This window comes from Natator depressus, chromosome 16, assembly GCF_965152275.1.
Source record: "Natator depressus isolate rNatDep1 chromosome 16, rNatDep2.hap1, whole genome shotgun sequence".
Taxonomy (NCBI): Eukaryota; Metazoa; Chordata; order Testudines; family Cheloniidae; genus Natator; species Natator depressus.
In genome coordinates, this window is record NC_134249.1 from 8,714,826 (window position 1) to 8,738,543 (window position 23,718).

Consider the following 23,718-nt stretch of genomic DNA (forward strand, 5'->3'; position numbering starts at 1 on the left):
ATCTAAGCTGAATTTTTTTTTCTTTTTGGATTGTCAAGATTTTGACTTTGTCCCAATTCAGGGTAGGGAGGAATATTTTGACATCTCAAAAATTTCTGCAGAATGGGAGAACGGATTCCTGCCCAGCTCTAACTGCAAACTACCTCCAGGAGGTTCCATATACTACCAAACTGCTGACCTTAAAGGGACTAACAGCACTTTGTCTTTCAAGGAAAATGCACCACTAGACTATTCATGCAGCCCCTTCACTGGGTCAGCCAGCAATGTCCTAATTAGCACTGCCTCCCCATGTGTGATTGCGAAATACTGCCATCAACTCCTGAACTCTATCAAGCGTGGATCATATTTAATGGCAGTTACATTACGATGCCCTCCTTAAATCATTACAAGCAGCAACTGCTGCCAATTTTTCAGGGGTAGTTAGTGGAGAAAATTCACTGTGTAGCAGGAGGCTCCTAGGCGTATGATAGAGATATATTGTTTCATTAAGGGAGACATGCTGACGGACAAGAAGTGTCTTATCATAATCTGCTGCACAATGAACTGGTGCATCAGGAGGTGCTGCTGAGACTCAGACTGTTCACTCGGCCGTGGGCATGTTTTCTAGCAGATGCTGCCAACCTTGAGGCAGAGCCCTATTTCTGTTCGCTGTCTTGGGACAGGATCGAGGTGCTGATCTGGATCAGCAGCAGTTTTACAATTCAGCCACATTCCTGGAGTCCAATTCCAATGAAGAGTGAGTCAAATCTCTTCCAAACACCAGGTTTGCTTTGCTCTTAAGAAGCAGAGTGAAAGATCACATTTAAAATGATGCTGGGGGTGTGGGCCAGCTTGCAGGAATTAACTAAACCTCATCCCAGTGTGTTTTTTGTGGGCTGATGATTGGGGGAGTGAGTGCAGCTTCACCCCCATAAGGATTGCTGTTGAGGCTTAGGACTGTCCACTGGCAGGTACAAGGGGAAACTAAAGCTGTTCCAGGGAATGTGACAAAGCTGTGTACTCAGTTAAATTCTGATTCCTAGCGTGAGGTCCTTTAAATGTGATGCCATCCATTGCTGGCAATGGATGCACCAAACTCAGCATTGACCAGGTGCTCTGGCTGCAGGGTTCTCCTCTTATTTGTATAATTTGCATTTTTAGCCTGACCTCTACATGACATATGCTGGTCATTTTATGAAACTAGCACCAGTTCTGTGTATGCAATACAAAGATTTGACTTAACCCTGCTGGTCTGCTTCTTGTTCTGCAATGAGAACTTAAAAACCCTCATTTTCCCACTCCCATTGTATGCCAAAGCCCAGTGGTCTGGTTTCACACAGCAGTACAAGCCCTTCCTTTGCAATGGGGAAGAGGAGCTGTAACCTGGCTGGGGCGCTGTCTGAGCTAAACGTAGAGAAGAGTGCTTGACCACTGAGACTGGGGAGTCACCAGTTTCCCTTTCTGGTTACCAGCTATCACCACAGGGCTTGTGGTACGTTTAAAAACACAAGCACGTTCCCATAAAGAAGGCTGTCCCATAGAAGAGTCCTAGTAAGACAGGACTTGTTTTTTGCACAAACCCTAAACCAAAAGCAGTTGGCAACACATTATATTGAAAGGGCCCACACAAGGGATGTTTAATTTGCTGAGGCCAGTTCCTTTACAACATCACTTCTCCCTTGTGCTCCTGAAATTAGAGCCCAAGTCTGACTCCCATTAAGAACTGAAAGTAAAGTGCAGATTTCAGAGGCCTAGAGTGAGAGAAGACTGCTTCTCTCAGCCACCACCTAACCAAGCAGTGCCCTGCAATAAGAGGATGTAGAAAAGTTCTCAAATAGCCTTTAAATTACAGTACAAAAATGGAATTCTCAGGCCTCCCTTCCCAGAAGGGATAGGAGGGGAGAGTTTAGTGATAAAAACTTGTATAAAGGGCACCACAGAACTTCAATGGCAGTGCACTGTTTTCTCCTTCAGGCAAAAGTTTGATGCACTCTCTTCCTTCCACCTGTTAGTCAGTACCAGCTGCTAGCTAGAAAGGCACTATAGATCAGTTGTAACAGTTTGCCAAGCCTAATGATTAGGTCTTCCAGCTGGCCAAGTACCCTCTTACTTGCTTTCGTACAGTTTTGGGTTCAAGTCCAAAAAGCCACACAGGCAATTTAATCCCTACTGTTTAGTGAGCCTCTGACACTTGAATTTCTAGCTGAAGATTTCCTACCTTTAAAGTACCATAGAGACTGCAGAGCGTAGCCCGTGAAAGTGACACAGATAGCAAAAGTTAAAGCTGGGCTGGTCTTAGCTTCTTTGGTACAAAATCCCAAACTCTTTGTTTGCAGTAAGATCAAGGAAAGGGCTACAGCTGATACTCACCTCAGTAACTCTTTCACTTGTACATTAACAAACCAACAGTGGGCAACAACTTTCTATTTCACATTGGCCCTTAGCATCACTGACAAGTTTGGCACAAGCGTTAAATAATATAGAGATGCTACTGTCATGACTCACTCGCACTCTGGGTAGCAGCTAAATGCCACCTTTCCCTTCCTCCAAATTACAAACATGAAAGTTCCTGAGGTTTTTGGCAATTGGGTTTCCACCCTGCAAGCTGGGACTCGTGCTCTGCAGTAAACAGTAGGAGTGCAACACTTCTGCTTTTTCCATGCTGTTGGAGCAGCTTCCACAGGAGGGGTCAGGACATCTAGCTGCTGGCTGGCCACTCGCCTCCTGGACAGCAGGCGAAGCAACCTCAACTCATGCTTGGTCTGGAGCACTTGTCACCATCCTGGTGTGGGTCTCTGTGGCTGCCTCGTGCAACTGACTTGCAGACAAGGGCTGGTCTGTTTTTTCTAGAAATTTAGAACAGTTAAACGGTGAAGGTTTTCAAAGGACAGACAGGAGCTGTTCAGGGTGGCTCTCATTCCAGTACCAGCCCTGGTGTGAACCCCTTTCCAAACACATACAGCTCCTTGAAGGACAGAGGGGACCAGTGTGATCATCCTCTAGTCCGCCCGCCTGCATAATCTGATTCTTGGGTCAAGGCTAATAGCTTCGAAGGGTCCTGGTGCAGCTCCAGGCGCTCAGGACATTGTGATGTGGGGCTCAGGGCAGGCTCAGCCAAATGTGAGTGAGTGGTATTGCACCTCCAGGCACCAGGTCACAACACCAGTGGTGCAAATCTGTCCCAGTCAGCCCCTCCCCCATTATCATGGTAGGGGGTGGCTGGGCCAAACATGACCAGCGCTGTGACCCTGTGCAGAGCATGGCAATGCCCACAGCAGGGAGCTGAGCCCAAGCCAGCCATTGGGACCAGAGCTGCTGCTGCAGGGTGAGTGGGGGTGTACTCTACACTGCACCACCCCCATCTCCCCAGGCAGGATCTGATACCCTCCCTGCCATCAACGTATTTACTGGGTTGCCGCAGGCCATCAACAAAGGTTGAAAATCACTGCACTAGACTCTCTCTTTCAGAAACACATTCAATCTTGACTGAAAAAAAATCCACTACAACCCTTGTTCTAAAGGTGACCTGCCCTCACCGGTAAAGTTTACATTATTTCCCCCCATGAATTTGGCTCAGTTCTACTTCCAGACATTCTATCTTGGACTTACCAAGATCACTTCTGTTATAATACTGCTAATTAACAAAACCCTCTCCCCCGAATTGAGGAAGAGCCCAAATCAAAATCCAGCAAACTGTCCCTGGCTGCAGTAACTGGGGAATCAGTTGGCTCCAAAGTACTTTTGCTCTTAATTCAATCTCCTCTTCCATTTCTCAACTCCCACTACGGGTTGGTTTCTCTTACCTTCACCTAGGAACATGGGTTTAGTGGCCAGAAGCACATCCACATTACAATGTTGGGCCAGTGCATCTAAAAGGACTTGCCCCTCCTTCTGGAAGAGGAAGACAAGGGGGATGACTATGTCACTAGTGCTTCCATCTCCCACCATCTGGAACAGAACCATCTCCTCACTGCAGCTGCCTTCAGCATTGTCTACAGAAAGGGAATAAGAGAGCCCATTTCAGGGTCAGAGCTGGGAGCATTCTCCTACTTCAACATACTGTCACACTCCATGCATTGTACTGAAGTGCTGCCTGCTTATGGGGCAGATTTGGTCTGACCCACAATTTTAGGCTGGTAGGACACTTGGAGGTCACTTGTTCTTACTTGTACTGACCGGGGGGGAGCAGGGCTCAGATGCCAAAGGTAACTGCAATTCCTGCCCCCATAAGCCACATGCAGTAGGCACAAGCCTGCAGTATTTTTCTTTACATCAAAGGACAGGTACACATGGTACCTCGGTGAGCTTTTCCCCTCTAACCTCCATCCAGCAGGCAAGGGTTTTGCAATAAACAGACACTAAAGGTGCCCAATACTCTTCTGGTGCAAGCCCCTGTTCCCAGCCCCAAGGACAAGCTTTTGCCCCCTAGAGAAGAGCCTTTGCTCCCAGCCATCTCCATGACCGCATCAGAATACCCAATGTCTCCCAGCCCCCTCCAACTCCTGCATTAGTGCTGTATGCACTTGAGAAGACCCAAAGACGGGGTAATAACAGTGCTCGAGACTCACCGATGAAAATCACCCCCAAAGCTCCTGCTTTCTGCAAGTTCCTGGCTTTGGCAGCAAACATGCATTCGCCTCTCTGGGCCAGAGCCACTTTCCCTTGCACCGCCTCCTGGTTGGTGATCGCTCCACAGGCCTGGTAAGGTTCACTCAGCACTAAGCTTCCTTTCACCTGCAGTGACACACACACGGATAAGCTCTTACAGCCAGGCCAGTCCTTCGGCTCAGTGTTTGTAGCGCACCTAGCGCAGTGAGGGCTGTAACCAGAGCTCACAGGCAATACAAATAATCTATAATAAGGGGCTATTTCTGTACCAGTGAGGTTGTTCCAATTTCCTAGTGATACTGCGGCTCAGGAGTGGTGTGAGATGCACCAGTCAGCTGCTGTGTAGGATCCCTACTTCATCCCTTTCATATAAGACAGAGGGTGCATTTACCACTGTAGAGGCAGCGAACAGCTGAAGTAAGGGGTGTACACACCTTGCACGGCATAGACAAGACCCCTAGGCTAGCTTCTCTCTCTGTGCAAACCCCCCTCCCCCATACCATCCTGCCAGTTCCCAAAACCATTTGCATCATGCATTGGGTTGTGGGCCTTGGCGTCTCCTCGGCACAAGTTCACAGAGACGAGCCCATGTTGCAGCCCCTGTGGGCTATTAACATGGACCCAAAGAGCAATTACAGCTGCCCAGGACAATCCCCAATCTCCGCCTGCAGGCTTCACTCCTTGGAGCAGGAATGTTGCTTCATTTAAAAATAGATCAAACTTCTGGGCAGAATTTTTATTCGCCTGATTTTTATTATTGTTATTATTATTTTTAATAAATCCATCCAATCCAGGAGCAGAAACAAGGCCAAGTGATTTGGTGACCAATCACATAGCACCAATAGTGAACAGGCAAAGCAAACAATTTGGAAAATTATTCAGTGAATCTACCCCACATGCGGTCACAGAAAGCCAGGCTCAGCTGGGAAGCTGAGGGGGCTTTCGGTCACTCAACTCTAAGGCCCAGCAAGGAGAAGCAGGAACGGTTAAGACACAACCTGGCCCGGCTATTAGCAGTGAAAGAGTCACCCACCCCGTGTTCCTGTTTGGTCAGGTCCATTCCAAACTGGGCTGGTCCAGCGGTGAGTACCATTCTCCCAAAAAAGGGGGGAGAAATAACTTGGACAGCCAGCGGGGAGACGCCTTGCTGCTCTCCTGCAGGTGGGTCGACCAGCTCGGTGATGAATTTCAGGCTGAAGAGCCCCAGGGGAGAAGCTTCTTGCTGCAGAGGGGGAGAGACAGCACTGTACAGGCTCTGGCAGGCTAGTCTCACAGAATAACCACGCTAGAGCCTTCAGCAGCGCCGGTGGGCGCTCCATTCGCCTTACAAATTACAGCGTGGAGCCAGGGGAGGGGTGCTAGGGCAGGACTGTAGAGCAGCACAGAGAGGGGACTGTGCCACAGGCTCATTCTGACCCCACTCCGGCTCAGCTCCCCCAGAATGGAGCAAACCCTCCTCACATATCCCCCAGGGCCGGCAAGAGGTTTAATTAGCATATCTGTTAGAGATCCTTGGAGGAAAACAACGCTACATGGCAGTGATGGACAAAGCATTTGGAAGCCTGACTTATGTGACCACCAAGAGAGCTGCAAAAACTTGGCCGCTTGATAGAGTTTGCGCTTTAGACATTGCAAGGAAACATGAGGAGGATCCTTTAAAGCAGTTGCTTGAAAGACAGACTCAGCTGTTGGAGGTGATCTTGGGGCAGGGTCTCATTAACTGCCCTAGCAAGGGAGAGCCTCCAGCTGTTCACAGAGGAAATGGTTAGTCATGGAAGCAGCTCAGCTGCAGTTATCCCTACGAGCAAGCAATTACGCAGGCGACTGGAGCTGGGAGGAAACGTGCCAGGAATTCTCACACTGGCCTTCCAAAGTGACCAGCAGCAGGCAGAGCACGTCTGCCACGCACGGCGCACCCACCTGGTGTCGGATGCCAGTCAGCTGCACGCTCCGGTCGCCCAGAGGGAGCAGGGTCAGTCCCATTCTCTTCAGGATCTCCAAGGGCTCCATCCTGGTATCATGGAGCGGGAACTCAATCCCCCTGAGGGAGACCAGGACCAGCTATCAGAGTCAAGGTGACAGCAACACAACCCGTCCCAGAACCATGCAAGCCCAAGGTCCAGCAGACAAAGATCTAACAAGATCCAACATCTGGAAGTTAAAGCTAGACAAATTCAAGCTGGAAATAGGGTGTCAATTTTTAAGGGTGAGCGGGATTAGCGAACGGACCCCATTACCAAGGGGTGTGGTGGATTCTCCATCACTGGCAATTTTTAAAACCAAGATCAGTTTTTTCTAAAAGACCTGCTCTAGTTCAAACGCAGCTATTGGACTTGAAGCAGGAATTCATAGCGGGAAGTCTTAGGTCAGACTAAATTATCACAGTGGTCCCTTCTGGCCCTGGAATATATGACTCGACAAAAGCCCGTGGGAGTTACAGAGGGGTTGCCACTCACCTGAAGAGCGCCAGGCGCTCTGCTCCTGGTTGCAGCAGCTGCTTGTGGGCATCCCGGATGGTGCGGGTGAAGGTTGGGTTATTGGGGAAGAGAGTCTGTGCGCTGGGGCAAGAACGGGTAAAAATCTCCTCCTCTCCATGGCCCCTGTGAAACATCTGCAGTGAAAGAGACAGGGATCGATTTCTTCTCTCCTCTCGTGCAGCCCCTGCGTTTGTATGAACAACGGTCCAGCACTGACTTTATCCTCTAACACTCAGCAAGGGACCGGCAGAGCCGCTCAGCCACTCCAGTGACCGCATCAAGGCCTGTGGCTTGTCCCTTCTAGTTCTGAAAATCCATTAAAAACCCAATGTCAGATGAGCTCAGGCACGTGGAACTCACTGGTCAGTGAGTGTCGTGTGTCCCCGCATCCCACAGTGCCCCATTCACAGAGGATGTGAGTCTCTGGCAGTTTAGCTCAAGCTGTACAGATCCTCCTGGCTGTTACCTGTGGAGGGGCAGCATGGCCTAGCGTTATGACACCAGACTGGGACTAAGGAAAACCTGGGTTCTATTCCCAACCCTGCCACTCGTTTGCTAGGTAACCTTGGGCAAGTCACTTCCCATTTCCAGGCCTCAGCTTCCTCCTCTTAGAGAAGGAGAATGATACTGATCTGCTGAAGAAGAGCACTAGATATGAAGAGCTCAGTGGTATTATCCCTCGGTGGGGTGCCACACATGCATTGGCAGGGGAGGGAAGCCCTGGCTGCACAAACACCAGCTTCCACCCCCCCCCCCCCAAATGTTTCATAGCAACACCGACCACGTTTTAAAAATAAAACTAGATACAGCAGTAAGCTGCCTAAGGGATTCAGAAACCCAACTCCCATTGGAAATTCCTTCTCTCTCAGGCTGGGACCCAACACAGCTGGTTTTAAACCTTGAAAAATTACCAGCCAAGTTGACCGCCTCCTCTGAAACCAGCCATGTGCCCTGGAAGTCACAGACGCAGCCATAAGCTGCTGTGAAGCTAAATACGCCCCGGCACCCTTAAGAAGCCTACGGCTGACGTACAGTCACGTTCCTGGGGCAGGGGGGCCGGGCGGTGGAGAGCGACAGGGGCAGCAGGTGGGCCTCGGTGGTGAAGATGTAATCGTCAATGTCTAGAGGCAGATCTCGCTTCTCTGTGAAAAGCAAGTAGAGGTACTTAAACATCTCGGCCAGGAAAAAGGAGTCCATCCTGCATGACAAACAGAGACAGGTGTGAGAGACTGGGCCTGCTGAGAACGAGGCAGCAAGAATTGAAAGAGCCCGTAAAAATGTATTCACATCCCTAAGAATCTCTGGGGAATCACGTCAATCCTCTTTGCTTTGCCCTGTCTTGAGATGGCTGGGAGAAGCAACCCCAGAGGTCTTCCCTCTACCTTCAAGACTCACATTGCTGCTGCGGAAATGCTACCTTGTCACTTCATACAGCAACCCCCCCAGGAGATGGTATTCCTACCTCTACTGCAGACAGAGAACACATAAGGGGACTAGATTGTCTTTCAATCCAACATGACTTCAGAATTGACTGAGGACTACTTCTCTCCAGAGAGATTCGGACCCATTTGCTACCCTTGTCCCTCCCTTCTGTTGGCTTCCCTGCATCAGTCATTAGATTTAGACTGCGCAATCTTTAAGAGAAAGGGCCACATCTTTATGTCAGCGAAGCACTGCATAAGCTCACACCTCTAGAAATTTCGCTTTCATTAAACTAGGGTGCCCCATGGAATCGTATGAAGAGGAGGGTGGAGGTTATGATCTTCAGATAAGTCTGAGACAGACTCCAGAAGATTAACCTGGTTTGGGCAAATTCAGTTTAGCACAGCTGCAGGGCAAGGCAGTTCTGTTCCAGCGTTGTACTCACTGGACAAGGCTTTAAACACTTCCTTCACAGGGTAGTGACATGGTCACTGTGAGAGCACAGCGGCACTCACACACACTGCACCATCCCCACACGCACCGCTCAAGTCGGTATTAATAACTAAGTGTTCCCTGACTAGCCAGGACAAGAGGGAAATCTCCTGATTTCCCACCACATCAGAGATCAGTCAGGACAATAGCTATGAGACCAATAGGTTGTCCTGTGTTGGGTGGCTTTATTGCTGGTGATGGGGTTTATTGGTAGCATTCTAACTTACTTCAGTATAACGTATGTCGCTCAGGGGCGTGAGTACTCCACACTCCTGAGCGACAGCGCTCAGTGTAGACAGCACTATGCCAGCAGAAGAGCTTTCCCCCATCTGCTTAGAGCGTCTTCACCAGACCCACTCCAGCGGCGCAGCTGTACGGGTGCAGCGCTTCTGGTGTCGACTAACCCAAAGGTTGTGTCTACACAGCAGCTGGCAGGTGTAATTCCCAGTGTGGGCAGACATACATGTGTAAGCCATGCAAGAGCTTGCACCAAAAAACAGCAGCGTGGGTGGCAGCTCAGGCTAGTATGTGCCCAGGGGGTCAGGCAGGATTTGTACCCTGATCTCGCTGCAATGTCTTTCCACTGTCAAGAAAAACCACCATCATCCCTCTCTACTTCTGGGGGGAAATGAAACCCAAGTGCATTAGGCTCCAGTCCTGCATCTGAACCCCTGTAGACAGCCCCCATGTCATTGGTGCGCGGGTGCAGGGACTCACCAAACAGCACTCACCCACACAGCTCCAATTAGCTGATCCCAAAGATATGGCCCATTGACCCAGAACCTCCCATACCAGACACCGGCTGCATGCCCATAATTCCCCATTGGCCCATCCCACTCCTGGTTAGCTCTACCCCATGCCCGTACAGTGCTCCCCTCTGCCCAGAAAGGAAGGGGGTTTACCTGTCCTCGTGTCGGCCCGTCCGTACATCCTGCACCGCCGCAAAGCCGCAGGCCACCCGGGCATACTCGTTCAGGCTCTCTACAATGGACTTGCCCACCTGGAGGTAGTACGGGTCTCGGGTAGCCTTGGAGAGAAAACAGTTGCAATTCAGTATGCCACCAACTTGCTCTGTTCCAAGCACAGTGAAGTCCGAGGGAAACGGTGGCTCATTCACAGATGGATATGACAAGTCACTAGCCGCAGCGTCAATCCTGGATTGCCATCCCTTAGGGGAAGGGAGTGAAGAGATCCAAATCTCCACTCCCTGTGAGGAACACTCAGCCAGCTAAGGGATCTGACCAACTCTCACACCTCAGCCACTTTAGAACGATGACTTCAAAAGTCAGCCTGGAATAAGAGCAAGTCACCGATCAGCCAGGAGCTGCCATCGCATGCTCTTCTCTCCTCCAGCTACAGCCTGCTCTGGGAGTGATGGCAGCCTCCGGACTCATACTCCTTTGCTGCTTCTTTGGAGGAGTTAAACACATCCACTCTCAGCTCGTTGGTGTTTTCAGCCAAACCACGGGACGAGACTAACCTTGTACAGGAAGTAAGTACTCTCGGCAAACTCCGGCCGCAGAGGATGCTGGGCCCAGTACACGGCAAAGTCGGATGTGAACGCCTTTAACGAAGGGAGAGAGCAGACTAAGATACAACCTGCCATTTTCACAACAGAGACACTGAGGGCTTGTCGACATGGAGACTTAGTGCGTGGCAAGCCACTACGTAAGTCTACGGCACACTAGCTTACCGGGCACTAAATGGCCATGTGGACCCTACTCCCACGCACAAAGAGTTCCCTAATACTCCCGCTTGAAACGGCAGTACGTCAACGCGCAAGACCCTTTAGTGCATGAACAATGCATGTTCAGACGCTGCCAACTGGGGGCCCGATGCAAATCCACTGGAGTCAGCGAGAGTTTTCTATTGACTTCCACCGGCTTTGGAGCTAGTGAGGTGCAGAGATGGGAGAGGAGCGTGAAAGGCCGTAGGGCCTTTTGCTTTGGCAGCTAAGGGCATTTCAATCTAGAGGCTGGGAGGAGTGTGCTAGGGTCCAACTCAGAAGGGGCCGCGGTTACAGCATAGTTATGAAAACCATATAAAGGATTAAAGGTGCAAACGCTTGAGTCCCTGTCCCCATATTGAAAAGCCCACAGATGTCAATGGGAGTTTATCTATTGACTTCAGTAGGCGTTGGATCCAGCCCCTAATCCTTGTCATGGAAGCTAGAAAGAGAACACAGGTGAAGGTTCTTAAGAGTCTGCAGCAAGGAGCATCAACTCCTGGAATATGTCTGCCCCTGGCTGGGCATCTCTGGAGGGGTCATAATCCTGCCCCGGCACCCTCTGCTCGGTGTTGCAGTGACGGGGTCACTCAGCAGCAGAGAGGATACTGTGCCTGGTACGCAGGGTGAGAACATGGGAGGCTGAAGGAGGGAGGGATTTTTCCCTCCATCACAGCTGCTGGGGGGCCGCGCCCAGAGACCGCACCCAACGAGATAGCAGTGCAGTGACAAGGGGAAGCAGCTCGTTCACTCACCTCCGGGAGGAATTTGTGTTGCTTGGTGACCTGGTACAGCATCTCGTGCGTCTCGATGGCAGGCTTCAAATCCCCCCTCAGCACCTGGGGGCAGACAAAAACCCTTGTTTCTCTGGGGCACAGCACGGTGATAAAAACAGCCTCAGGGCAATCACGAGGCATCAGAAACGCTCCCAGCTCATAACAGTGACAGCCCGGATCGCAGTGAGGAGGAGAAGCAAGATCCTTGCTTGGGGGTGATTTTTATACAGCACCAGCACACGCGCGTTAGTGAATTTAGTGCTAGTCAAAGATGCTGGCTGACTTGGGTAACCCTGGGAAAGTCATTTATCCTCGCTGTGCCTCAGTTCCCCATTTGTACAATGGGGATCCTAGCACTGCTCTGCCCTGAGGCATGGGAGGCTAAATACACTGAAGACTGTGAGGCACGTACATACTATGGTAACAAGGCCAGATATGTACCTGAGCACAGAACGCTGGCTCATGACACATCAGCTAAAGGCCGTACAAGCGCTGAAAAGCAGAACCATCGGTTAATTTCAGGCAGTCCAATTGGGTGAAGGCGCCTACCTGCTAAAGGACCCTGCCTAGCGCTCTCTTTTTACATCAACGCACCTTTCACAGTCCTGCACCTAAGCACAGCCCCATTCAAACCAACAGCTGGTGTTTATCTGTCAGAGCCCCACGCCACACGGCACTGCCGATCCCCTTCCGCCCAAGGCTGCTGCTGTACCTGGAGGCCGGGGAAGAAGGCCAAGAGGGAGTCCATCCAGCTCCGGATACTGACTGTGGGGTTGTGCATATGGACGTTGAGCAGGAGGGGAGGCTGGCTGATGTATTTCATTATGGCCACGTAATGCTAGAAAGAGATGGACACAAACTCTGATATCCAACCAGCAGGGAAGCGCTCTCTGTAACCCAGTAAGACAGCAGGGAGCAGCAGAGTAGGGAGGGCTTAGAAAGATCTTACAATTCAATAGGAACGCTCCTCTGTGGAGAACTTGGGAATCTGGGACCATCTCTGACACACGTGCCTAAATAGGTCAGTCACAGGACACTGTGGGCATGTCTTGTCCACGCTCACACAACTCAAACGGCCGAGCAGGGCTAGTTCCAGCTTGGTCTGAAGAAACATTCGCCTAGTGGCCAACAGCCAAGCACTGATCATTTCTGCCACCAAGTCCTTATGAGCAAGTGGAAGAGCATTTGCTGGCATCACCTACACTAACTGAGGAGAGGCTCCAAATGCTGCACGAGCCTCCCCATCACCTCTCTCATAAAGGACACTGAGCTCTGCATCCTGTCAATGAAAGGGGGGCTCCAAAACTGGCACTTGCTGGAAAGAAAGCAGCAACGTGTTTGTGGCAGCAGAGCGATGCACCTCCCCCCAGTACTGACCACAAGTTCCTACCCAAGCGCAGATGAGTGAGGAGGTGCCAGAGTGGCCTGCCAGCTCCTGACCACCTGCTGCATGCCTGGCATGCTGCCACTGGCTGCTAAGCAGAAGCCATCAGCAGTCGCTCCTGTGAAAGGAAACGGATGCAGACAGACTGCGCAGCAGAGGGTCTTTCATTGGCAGGTCAAGCTGGCCTTGCACCTTCAAAATGGATTCTCAGATGGAAGAGGGGTTAGGGGAGCAATGGGCTATCTACTCCGTTCCTCCAGAGAGCAACGGAAAGGAGAGACCGCTACCCTGTGTACTCACAGCGTTGAATCTCTCCAGGTAGGTGTCGTCCCCCAGGAGGATATACGCCTTCATTAGGTATTCGTAGTAAGAGTCTATCCCGGCTCCGACGCCGCTGTCTAGGGAAAAATCACAGGCAGGGAAGCATGGGAGCTTTACCCAGAACAGGCATCCAAGAAGAGAAGAATGATGCAGCCTCCCTTGCCCTGTGTGTCTTGGCACCGCCCCTCGGGGGTCTACGCCGTACTGACACCCTCACATCTCCCCACCAGCGCAGGCCAAACCGTCAGCAAGGCAGATCTCCGGCTACGTCCCAGCACTGACGTAGAAGAAGAAGAAGAAGAGCATTCTTCCCCTTCCCAGGGCGGCGCAGGGCGAGTGGCACCCACCTTCGGCACGCTCCCAAGCTCAGCTCTGCCCAGAGCCAGCTGGGACAGTGCCACAGCAGGGAGCTGCAGGCTGGCACTGGCTCTGGGACTGCCAGGGGGTTGTTCTGGTTCCCCACCATCCAAAAAAAGTGGTGGAAGGCCATTCCAAAGCACTCCAGCACAACTCAAGCCCTGCCACTGCACCAAAGTACACAGGAGACTGCAGTACCAGCCGACATCTCTGCCCCGAGGCAGCCGCGTGACACTGGGTGTCCCTTCAGGCCCCCAGCTCCGAGCCTTGGATTCACTTACCCCTCCGGACCCAGTCCCCATTATGAATGTTGATGACCGTCCCCACCAGGTCGTTCCCTTTCTGGCGCTTCTCCCAGAGAACATCCAGCGCTCTCCGAGCGGTGTCCTGAGAACAGAGAGAGGAATGAACATACACAACACAGTCTTTCACCCTCCCCTCTACCCAGGAACATGCAGAAGTTGTTCCTATGCCATTCCTTACACTTATTAAATAGACCCACCCTACAGAGCGAGGGGACAGCACTGGGGACCAGGCCCTACAATAGGGCTCAGGAGCTTTGGGCTCTGCCACTAACTGTAAGGTTTGACACCTCTGGCTTTGCTTCAGTTTCCCCACCTGTAAAATGGGGGTGATAACACTTCCCAAGCCCATGGGGATAAATCCAGCCCTGTATTCCACGCACTCAGGTTCCACTCAAAAGCAGAGACATAAAATAGAATCATCTCCCCTTCACCCCCAGATTGTTCCCCTCCTCCCACCCCGCCCCGGTATGTTCCTACTGCTTAGCCAAAGCAACGTCCATTTCGCTAAATCCTGCACGGTGCTCTGGGGTGGTACGCAGAGCGCTCACCGACAGGGGGAGCACAGCACAGACCAACTCTACGCTGGGCTGCCTGCCTGGATGTTTTACATCTCCCAGCTGCCCGCAGTACCAACCAGCGCCAGGCAAGGGACTCCATTTACAGCCATCCCTCAGATTCCAGCAGGGCAGCGGGAGGGTGAGCAGATGTCCTGATATTATCGGTACCATCCCAATATTGGGGGCTTTGTTTTATATAGGCTACCAATTACGTCTTCCCCCAGGTCCCAATTTTTCACACTTGCTGTGTGGTCACCTAGGTCAGGGTTATGCGGGATTGCTCACTTGCCCACCCTCCACCCCCATTTAGCCTGTAGATGAGGATGGAGCTGGGATTCTACTGACATGCGGGTGGATGGGCAGCACGAGGTCTCCATTAGGCTGAATGCACATGGCACGGGGCCTGTGGGTTCCCAGTGGCCGTGTGAAATAGGGGCTAGCGGAGAGCAAGGGGACGGATAAGCAGCAGCTGGAGGGCTTGACAGAGCGTGTCTGGCTCCTGGCATTGAAGGGCTTTGCCCCATCTCTGTGCAAGTACAAGTGAATCAGTGCAGACCACGGAGAAGCACTGTGAAATGAAGGGCCCCCCACATTCTGGGCTAACTAACCCAAGGGACTCCACCAGGTCTACACACAGGATCTCCTCAGGCAGGAACGAGTCACAGCCATTTGCTTTTCCCTCGAGCTTCCAAACCACTTACTTCAAAAACAGTCTCTTGTGTCAGGCGACTGAGGGCAGCAAACTCCAAAATCATGGTGCCAGCGCAGGCCGTGCAGGTGTCCAGCTCGGTGCCTGTCCGGGAGTTCGGACCCAGGACCCCATACTTCAGGTTCACCTGGATGGACAGACGCTGCCTCAGTTTCACTGGGTGTTTTCCCTCACACTGGTCACATGCGGCAATGAGGTTATTCTACTTTGGTGCAGCACTCTGTCCTGTAACGCTTTACAAAGCATCTGCCAAAATGCAGCCACCTCTGGGGTGGAGGGTAGCAAACAGCTGGCATGGAGCACATTGCATCACAGCAAGGAAAGGGGTATTCTGGCCAAGAAATTGGGCCACACATGCTTTATTGTCAAGGAGATCAGGAAACCTTTATCACCCACACAGGGCAGGAAGGATTATAAACAGCCATCTGGAAGTGCCCCTCTCCCCCCCATAAGCTGCATGGAATCTGTTCCACCTCCTGCAGCAGGACGCAGTGGTCCCTATAGCTGCAAGGAACTTGGGTGCCTCAGATGTGAAGCAACAGCCAGGGCAATGCAGAGCCATCTTAAGAGAGAGCTTTGACCCCCTTCAGTCACTCAGATGTGCTGGGATTATGGGGCTGCCAAGAAGGGTCAGCCCCACCCCCGCCCACACCGCCCTCCTGGGCGTCTGAGTCAGAGAAATGGCTTGTCAAGGTGGGTAGCTCAGAAGGAGGCTCTGGGGAAGCACACAGCCCGCTGGGACCCACATGTGGCTCCAGACCCCGCAGACCTTATTGGTGCTCTGTTGTGTCTGTCCACGCCAGTTCACACAAAGCTTCCCCTCGTCCCGGCTCAGATATGCCATTCCCTTACCCTGGGGTACGGCAGCCCGCTGGTGGTGTTGAAAGCAGGCAAGAGACGGTACCCTAAATCCCGGGCCAGGTGCAGGAGCTCGTCCTTGTACCACTGCAGCCGCACACCTTGTGCCTTCAACATGTCGGCCATGATGTGACCCCCCAGCAGGCCCCTGCAGGACAGAGGGGGGAGGAGGGGACAATGCAGAGCCGGGTCAGGCTGCTCAGAGGGACTCTGCAAGTTGAAATCCCAGATGGCCCATTTCAGGAGCTTGGCGCTCACTTTCCTCTGCTGGGATGAGGAGACGCTAGACCAGCTGGGCCCCTCTGCACCCGCCACGCAAGGCCCAGAGCCTGTGGTGCTGTCCCCACTCTCCACCCCCACTGAATCCAGTGTTCATACACAGCAAGCAGCTTTCCCCCTCTTCCCCAGAGCCACTTCTGCACCCTCACACACCACCCAGATCCACTGCACCAAAGAGCCGTGCTGCAGAGCATCCGACAGAGCCCAGGCTCACCGGGTGGGCAGCACATGCCTGGGCAGTGAGCTGAAGGGGACAGATTGGGGGGGGGGCCCACAGCCTTGGGAGTGCAAGATACTGGCTCAGTGCTCTAAAGGACTGCACAAAAGGGGCTCTGCCTGCCAGCACCCAGGGCTCCTGCCCCCGCCTGGGGCTCACCCCAGCACACGAATGTTGGTTTCAAAGACAGAGACCACCACGTCGTTGTCCAGCCGCACGTCCAGGACCACCCTCCGCACAGCGTCCTCAAACTCATCCAGCTTGTTAAGGACCTGGGCAGCAAGAGCCATGGGAGAGAAGAGATTCGGGTCAGTGACATGGGACCCTCTCCACTGCCCTTGTGAGGTGTGTACAGCCCCTAGCACACTGCCGGGTGCTAAATAAACGACAGTCACAACAGCAATTCACTGATTGGTCACATTCCAGCTCGGCCTCACCTACTGGGACACGCCGTTTCAGGGAAAGCTGGACCTTCCCATAACCCAGCAGATCCTGGTAATTTTGGTGTACTTATGTACACCGCCCCGCCCCAGGATCCACCTCCCAGACCCCTGAGAGGCAGGGCAGTGCTGTTTGGGGAAATGAGACACAGAAAGGCTTGTCCAAGCTCACACAGGCAGTCTGTGGAGGAACAGAGAATTGAACCCACGTCTGCCAAGTCCCAAGCTAGCACCCTAACTACTAGGCCATCCTCCCCCTCAGATGTGCTTCTTGGCTCACTATCTCAATGTGGGCACCTCAGGTCAACATTGCCAATGGTAGCAGGAGCAGGGCCTACACAAGCGTATGAGGGGTCCCTGGGCTGCCAACTCATGATTTCACTGTGAGTCTCCCAATATTTGCCATTTGTTATTTTGTTTTGTTTTTTTAAAAAAAGCCTCAGATCCCAAATTCAAGTGATTACATCAGAATCTCAGCGTCTTTTAGAGAAGAGAGTTCCCAGCCGTCAGAGAGAACAGCTTCAACCTGTGGCTTGAGTGCACACTACAGGTTTAAAACCCAGAAGGCAAAGAATAAGAACCCACACTTTATACTAGAGTGCTTTTAAAAATCCCCTGATTTCATGGGACCTGACTCATGATTTTCGAACGCTCGGGGCGGGCAATACCAGTGGGTGCAAGGTGGGAGGGGCAGCACAGCCAGAAGGACACTGCGGGCTCTGGAAAAGCATGGCCAAGAAGGGAGGATGACTGCAAGCTCTTTGGGACAGAAACTGTGTTTCTGGTCTGTGTTCGTACAGCACCTAGCACAATGGGGCCCTCACCCATGACCGAGGTGACTAGGAACTACCGCAATACAAACACACACACACACACACACACACACAGGAATAGATTAAGGTAACTAAACAAAGCCAGGATCGTAGAATAGACAACAGGATAAGGAAATACACAGGACATAATGAAGGGAAAAAGAAGCTGAAGATAGACAGAAGCAGAGAAAGGAAATCATGCCCTGAATTGATCTCTCCTGCATCAATCAACATAGAATCTAGGCCGCAGAAAGGGGCTCTGGGAGAGAAAATTAACTGAAGATGGGAACATGTTTTGAATGAACAGGCATTAATTTTTCTGTTCATCACTAGGAGGAAGAATGCAAAGAGTAAGATGCATTAACAGAGAAGGAAAAGAGGAGGATATGAGACACTAATAAATTATGGAGACGAGCAGGGGGAGGGGAAAATCAGGGAATCTAGGCTGTAGCACCTAGAAGTCTCAGCTGAGATCAGGGTCCCATCGTGCAAGGCATCAGGCATATTAAGAAACAGTCCTTGTCCCAAAGAGCATAACGTATGTCCAGGAAGGTCATTTTTCATTTTGATTATATTCTCTTTTGTAAGCAAAAAGCAATCATGCTGAAATGTGAGATTTCCTGGCTTTAACTGCATTGCTTTCAAACACATACTGTCTGCTTTTATCTCCACGGAATACATAAAGCACAAACACTAAACCCTGCACACAACACAACACTACTCTTTATCCCCATTGTGCAGTGGTGGAAGCTAGGGTCAAGTGACTTGTCCAAGGTTAGACAGTCAGTAGCAAAACTGGTAAGAGAACCTAGGAGTTCTGAACAGACCTGCATGAAGGTTTGCTGATCCAGTGGTTCTGGCTTTCATTACAATCCTGAAATTTGGGGCAGGTTTGGCCCCAGAGTTCCACAGCCTTTTGGCAAGCGTAAGCCAAGATCTGGTCTGAGAAGAAACCCAAGCAAAGCTTGGGAGTGGGTTCAGCGGAGATTCACCTGCAATGGCTGGGTTTGTTTAGCACTCAGATGAGCTATGCCTGGGGGGTGGAGGGAGGCCGTGTGGACTGGGATAGAGAGAAAAATCAAAAGTCTGCATGAACTCCCTGGGCCAAATCTGTTTTGTGCACTAACACTTGACAATGCTCCAGCCACTAGACAATACTTCCTCCTGTGTCCTATTGAAAACAAGTCTCCCCACTCTAACCACCACTGAAGATGCCCCAAGAAACTCCTGATCCTAGGTATATTTTAATTGCACTTTGACCCCAAGCTTGCCCATCAAGAATGTGAGAGAAGCCCTACAGCTTTAAGGTCAATTCTTAGCTCACTTGAAAAGAAGCAAAAACAGCAGAGGGAAACGTACAGTCCAATACACAAGAATGAAATGGAAACGCCTCTGTGCTAGGAACTCAATCTTGCTGTTGACAGATACCAATGCCTGTAAATGCAGACACCACTGAAATCCAGCTCAACAGATCTAAACCTGCCAAATCCCCAATAAACTGGTCTGAGAAGCAGATTGCTGACTTACCACAAGCGTATCCAAAGTGTCAATTAGAGTGAGGGAAAACCTACAGATTTAAATGAAAAACAAAAACAAAAAAGCCACATTTTAAATTCTGATGAAAATTAGGTCTTAGAAAGTGAATTGGACCAGTTAGCTGAAAACACATAACGAGGGGCAGATTTTCTGACCTTGACACTTGCGTGAATAATGGCACAAATTGTACAAGTGGGGTTTTTTGCAATTGCTGTAACTGTGCACACAAATGGACACAACCATCTGTGCATGCCACTTGCAAGGGCAAAAGCAATCTTTGCACTTGCAAATTAGATGTATAAATATTCATCTACAGAGTCTCCTGAAAATCTGACCCATGATATTCTAGCTAGAGTAGGTCAACATTTTTACTCGACTTTTATTTTTTTCCCTTTTGATTGAAATGTTGTGGGAGTTTTGTTTTTTTCCCCCACCCAAAACACAAATCTCTGCAGTAAGTATTTCCACAACTTTTTTCAGGTTTTCACTGAAAAACCAAAAGTGTCAGCCAAACCTGAAACATTTTTGATTGCTGAAAATGTGTATTTTTGTTATTGGTTTTTTTGATGAAAAATATTGTGCAGAAAAAAATTCCTCAGAATTTTTTGCAAGAACAAAAACTGTTTCCTGACCAGTTTCATTCTGTCCCTCCTTGGTCATGAGGGGGGAAAACAATGTACTTTAATGGTGGAGACTGACATTACAAATAGCACCTCCACTTCCCCTCTTAAGGATCCTTCCAGCAGAAGATCTGAAAGTATTTCTCAAACATTAATGAATTCAGCCTCAAAGCTCCCATGAAATGGAGTAAATATCACCATCATTTTACATGTAGGGAAACTGAGGCAGTGCTGTGACGCAATCAGCTCTTGCTGACACATCACGGCAAGCTCAAGTGTCTGAGCTGGGAACAGAAGCCCAGATTCCCAGTTTGCTGTCCTGACCACTAGGCTACTTTGTAATACATATAACCAGAAAAGCCACAAAGGAATCAGAGGACACTTGCAGCCAACAGGTGCTCCGCAGGCTGTAGTGAGAGGAGGAGGAACCCATCTTGCACACTCACTTGCCAAGGGCATCGTCAACATCCCCACGACTCGGCTCCATCCCGCGCACTCGGCCCCGACAACTCAAAGGCATTAGCTCATCTGCAGGATACGCGTGTTTCTGTACAAGGGGAAATACCACAAGTGCTCAGTCGCTAACTGTTGACTTGGAAACAGTCTCTAAAGACTGTAAAGTGGGCCGCTTTTGAAGTAAACTAGGCCCCTTGCCATTCCCGCTGCAGAAGAAATGCCTCTTGTATTAGGCTGCTTGTTCCTTGCTCTACAGTTACGCACATGCCTTATCAACCTCTATCCAGGACGCGGGAAGCAATGCAAACAGTTGCTTAGATCTGTGCGGCACTCATCGAGATTCTACACTAGAGGAGGGCTAATACTTTGCCAATATAAAGCACCTAGCCGAGGCTGTCGAGGGCTTTGCAAACGTTCACTGAAATCCTGGAGCTCCTACTCAGACAAAACTTTCAACAGCAGTCGGATTTTGCCTAAGTAAAGAGCAAATGAAAACCAGGGGTGAGGATTTCAGTATTTAGCTCTTTAGTTATGATTAGCCCCATTTTACAGAATGCGGAGTGACACACAGCTAGCTCATCAGTGGCAGAGCTAGGAATAGCATGCAGATCACCTAATTCATGCTGACTGCTACACCATGCAATCTCCATAAGAAAATGTAATATATATATCTCCAAGCAATTCTCACAGTCAAGACAGTTACCTTAAATTCTAAGACATATAGGTGAGGGGACATTCGGAATTCTGGACAAAATTAGCCTAGCCTCGCCAGCCACAGAATCTCACATAGTGAGCAAGAGTTACCCTTTGTTCTGATGGACAGCCGCCTACTATCTGCTATCCCTACTCTAAGCACAAGGGACTAAGATGAGGAACGTTTCCCTGCTCCATTTGCAAGTCTCCTAGGGTTGGGTGGATTCCAGCCAGCACCTGAATGTTGTCCATGTAGGAATTTCCTTGGTGGAGCTTTAGACCTGGTCTACACCTAAAACATAGGTTGACCTAGTTATGCCACTCAGGGGTGTGAAAAGTCACACCCTGAGAGACGTAGTTAAGCTAACCTAAGCCACAGCATAGACACTGTTAGGTTGGTCGATGGAAGAATTCTTCTGTCAACCCAGCTTCTGCCTCTTGGGGGGCTGGATTTACGACAGTGACAAGAGAAACCCTGCCACGGGTGTAGCAAGTGTCTATACTACAGCGCTGCAGGTGCAGCGCTTGTAACGTAGGCATACCCTTAGCGTTCATTTAAAGAACAGAAGGGGGGGTGGGGAATTTCTCATAAAGAAGGCAGCTCTCTTTTTGCCAAGTGTGACCCTCTGAAGGTTAGAATGGAAACAGAAAAGACCAGACAGTGTGTGGCCATGGTATGGCGCTTGGCGGATACAAGCAGTTTTCCAGCCTCCTTTATACCCCATACAAGAGCCCAGGGAATGGAAGACAGGGTCTGGTCCTTCCTGCCATGCATACACCACTCCAAAAGAGGAGGGAAAGGTCTTTGCCCCTCAAACTCCTCCACACCATCCTAATGGAGACACAGCCCCTCCCAACTCTACCCCGGGGTTGGGGCAGCTCAGCATCACTCCCTAGTTTGGCCATAGCCTAACCCCAAGAGGAGAGTAAATTCAGGGTAGTTGGGGTGTGAGTGGCTGCTGCACCTGGGCTGCTTCCCCCATGTTTCTGTTTTAAAGAGGGTATTTTTGGTCATACCGCAAGACTCTTGTATTTTTTTTCTGCAGTTGTAGAGCACCCCAAGCTACCGGACATGCTGGAGGGAGGGAAGGCTTCTGGGTCAGTAGTATTAGAAGAATAGACAGGACCTTAGACTCAGAGTTTTGTCCAGAGACACGTGAGCAAGAATGATATAAAACTACTAGTTACCATGTAGCTGCCGTACGCGTGGTCAAACATCTCCACGACCTGGTCCCTGGAAAGGCAACAGCAGAGAGACAAAGGGAAGCTCGGCTAGCACAGAACTGCTGACCACTGCCATTGGGCAGCCCCATTGATCAAGAATTCTGTGACTTCCGTTTCAAAGCAGATGAAACGACAACAATCCAGCCGCAATCGCTGGCCTGTATCTAGAGCATTTTATTAAGTCAGTGCTCAATTACTGGTCCCCTTCCTTTTCAACTATCGTCATTAGGGTAAATTGTGTACTGAGCCGAGAAGGTGCCCACTCTCCATAGGGGAATCTAAACTGGGCAGACAATGCGTTCAACGCACAAGATGTTCCAGTGTACCCTAGAGAGATCTTTTGGTTCACATGGACATGTCCACATTTTTACGAACGGCACCCTACAAAGCTCATCCTTTAGTCCTAGACAATTGGAAATGGGGGTGGGGGGGTGCTGCTGGGAGCAGGGAGGGGATTAGAGTTTTTAAGTTGTTTGTCTTCCTGGTGCTGGGTTATATGAAATGGCTCTGCTCCACTCAGGCTCATTAGGGATGTATTTTCAAGTTAGGTCAAGCGTTCCTAGAGCGCACAGCACTGGTGCAAATCGATTGCGACTCTACGCGCTTTGGGTCGGGGGCTGTCTCTCATTACGGACATGCACAACAGAACCCCAATCCTTGACTGGCACCTCCCTGCGCTACCATGAGCTTAAGTCATCCTTCTTCAGCAGGAAACTTGTACAATAACCACCAGGACCTCCCGCCTATCCCCTGCGTCCTGACACAATTTTCACCGGTGGGTGGTGGAAACCAAACTTCCCCCACCAGCACTTGTGTCGCTGGACGTTTGGCGTCAGGATGAGGGGTGGGATCCAGCTTTCGTGTTATTTGGGGAGGGCGAGCGGGCGGGCAGAAGAGGAGAGACAAGCTGCTTCGCACAACTACCGGCACTGGGGAGCCCCCCTGGGTGGGAGCTTTTCACGCCTGCCCCCAAACCCCACCAGTTACAGCAGCCGGGGCTAAACGAACCCAACCGGACCAGCCCCGCAGCGAGCCCCGGGCAGGGGGCGGGGGGGGGCTCTGCCTGCCCCCCGGGAGGGGGATTCCCGGGTCCTGGCTGGAGCGGGGCGGGGCGGAGCGGCCCTGAACCCGAGGGGGGGGGGAGGGGGAGGGGGACAGACCGACCGACCGACCGACCGCCCGGACTGCTCTCACCTGAGCTGGCTCCTCTCCGCCGCCCCCAGGGCCGCCGCCCCCGCGGCGAGGGGCGCCCACAGCAGGGCCGCCAGCAGGCCCAGGCGGGTCCCTCGCGCCCGGCCGCCGCCGCCGCCCATGGTCGCCTCCGCCCCGGGCTAGCAGGAGCCGGCGCCCCGGCGACAGCGGGCCCCGCGCCCGGCCATGCCGCGCCCCGGCCCCGGCCCGCGGGCTAGTTACCGGGTGACGCCGCCCGCCCGCCCGGCCGGGACCTGCCCCCCGCGCCGCCGGCCCCGC

General features: G+C 51.4%; 1 protein-coding gene across 1 annotated transcript; it reads right to left on the reverse strand.

Moving 5' to 3' along the window:
- Nucleotides 1-2,649: 2,649 nt before the first annotated feature.
- LOC141999916 (ER degradation-enhancing alpha-mannosidase-like protein 3) lies at nt 2,650-23,517 on the reverse strand. The gene is made up of 20 exons (XM_074973800.1): nt 23,443-23,517; nt 22,213-22,258; nt 20,322-20,422; nt 19,247-19,286; nt 16,627-16,739; nt 15,966-16,119; nt 15,106-15,240; nt 13,824-13,929; nt 13,165-13,262; nt 12,193-12,318; nt 11,460-11,543; nt 10,459-10,542; nt 9,881-10,005; nt 8,097-8,262; nt 7,044-7,198; nt 6,508-6,628; nt 5,621-5,809; nt 4,548-4,713; nt 3,783-3,971; nt 2,650-2,825 (listed from the first exon to the last, which is right to left on the reverse strand). The coding sequence occupies exons 2-20, from the start codon at nt 22,240-22,242 to the stop codon at nt 2,731-2,733; spliced, it is 2,277 nt and encodes a 758-aa protein (XP_074829901.1). The 5' UTR covers nt 22,243-22,258; nt 23,443-23,517; the 3' UTR covers nt 2,650-2,730.
- Between the last annotated feature and the right edge of the window lie 201 nt (nt 23,518-23,718).

What these genes read in the sequence shown, in the direction of transcription:
- LOC141999916 (XM_074973800.1), bottom strand. Translation starts at nt 22,242, where the DNA reads ATGTTTGACCACGCGTACGGCAGCTACATG. An exon ending in ACGCGTACGGCAGCTACATG is followed by an intron (nt 20,423 to 22,212) that starts GTAACTAGTAGT and finishes CCCCTTGTACAG; the next exon opens with AAACACGCGTATCCTGCAGA. An exon ending in ACCAACATTCGTGTGCTGGG is followed by an intron (nt 16,120 to 16,626) that starts GTGAGCCCCAGG and finishes TCTGTCCTGCAG; the next exon opens with GGGCCTGCTGGGGGGTCACA.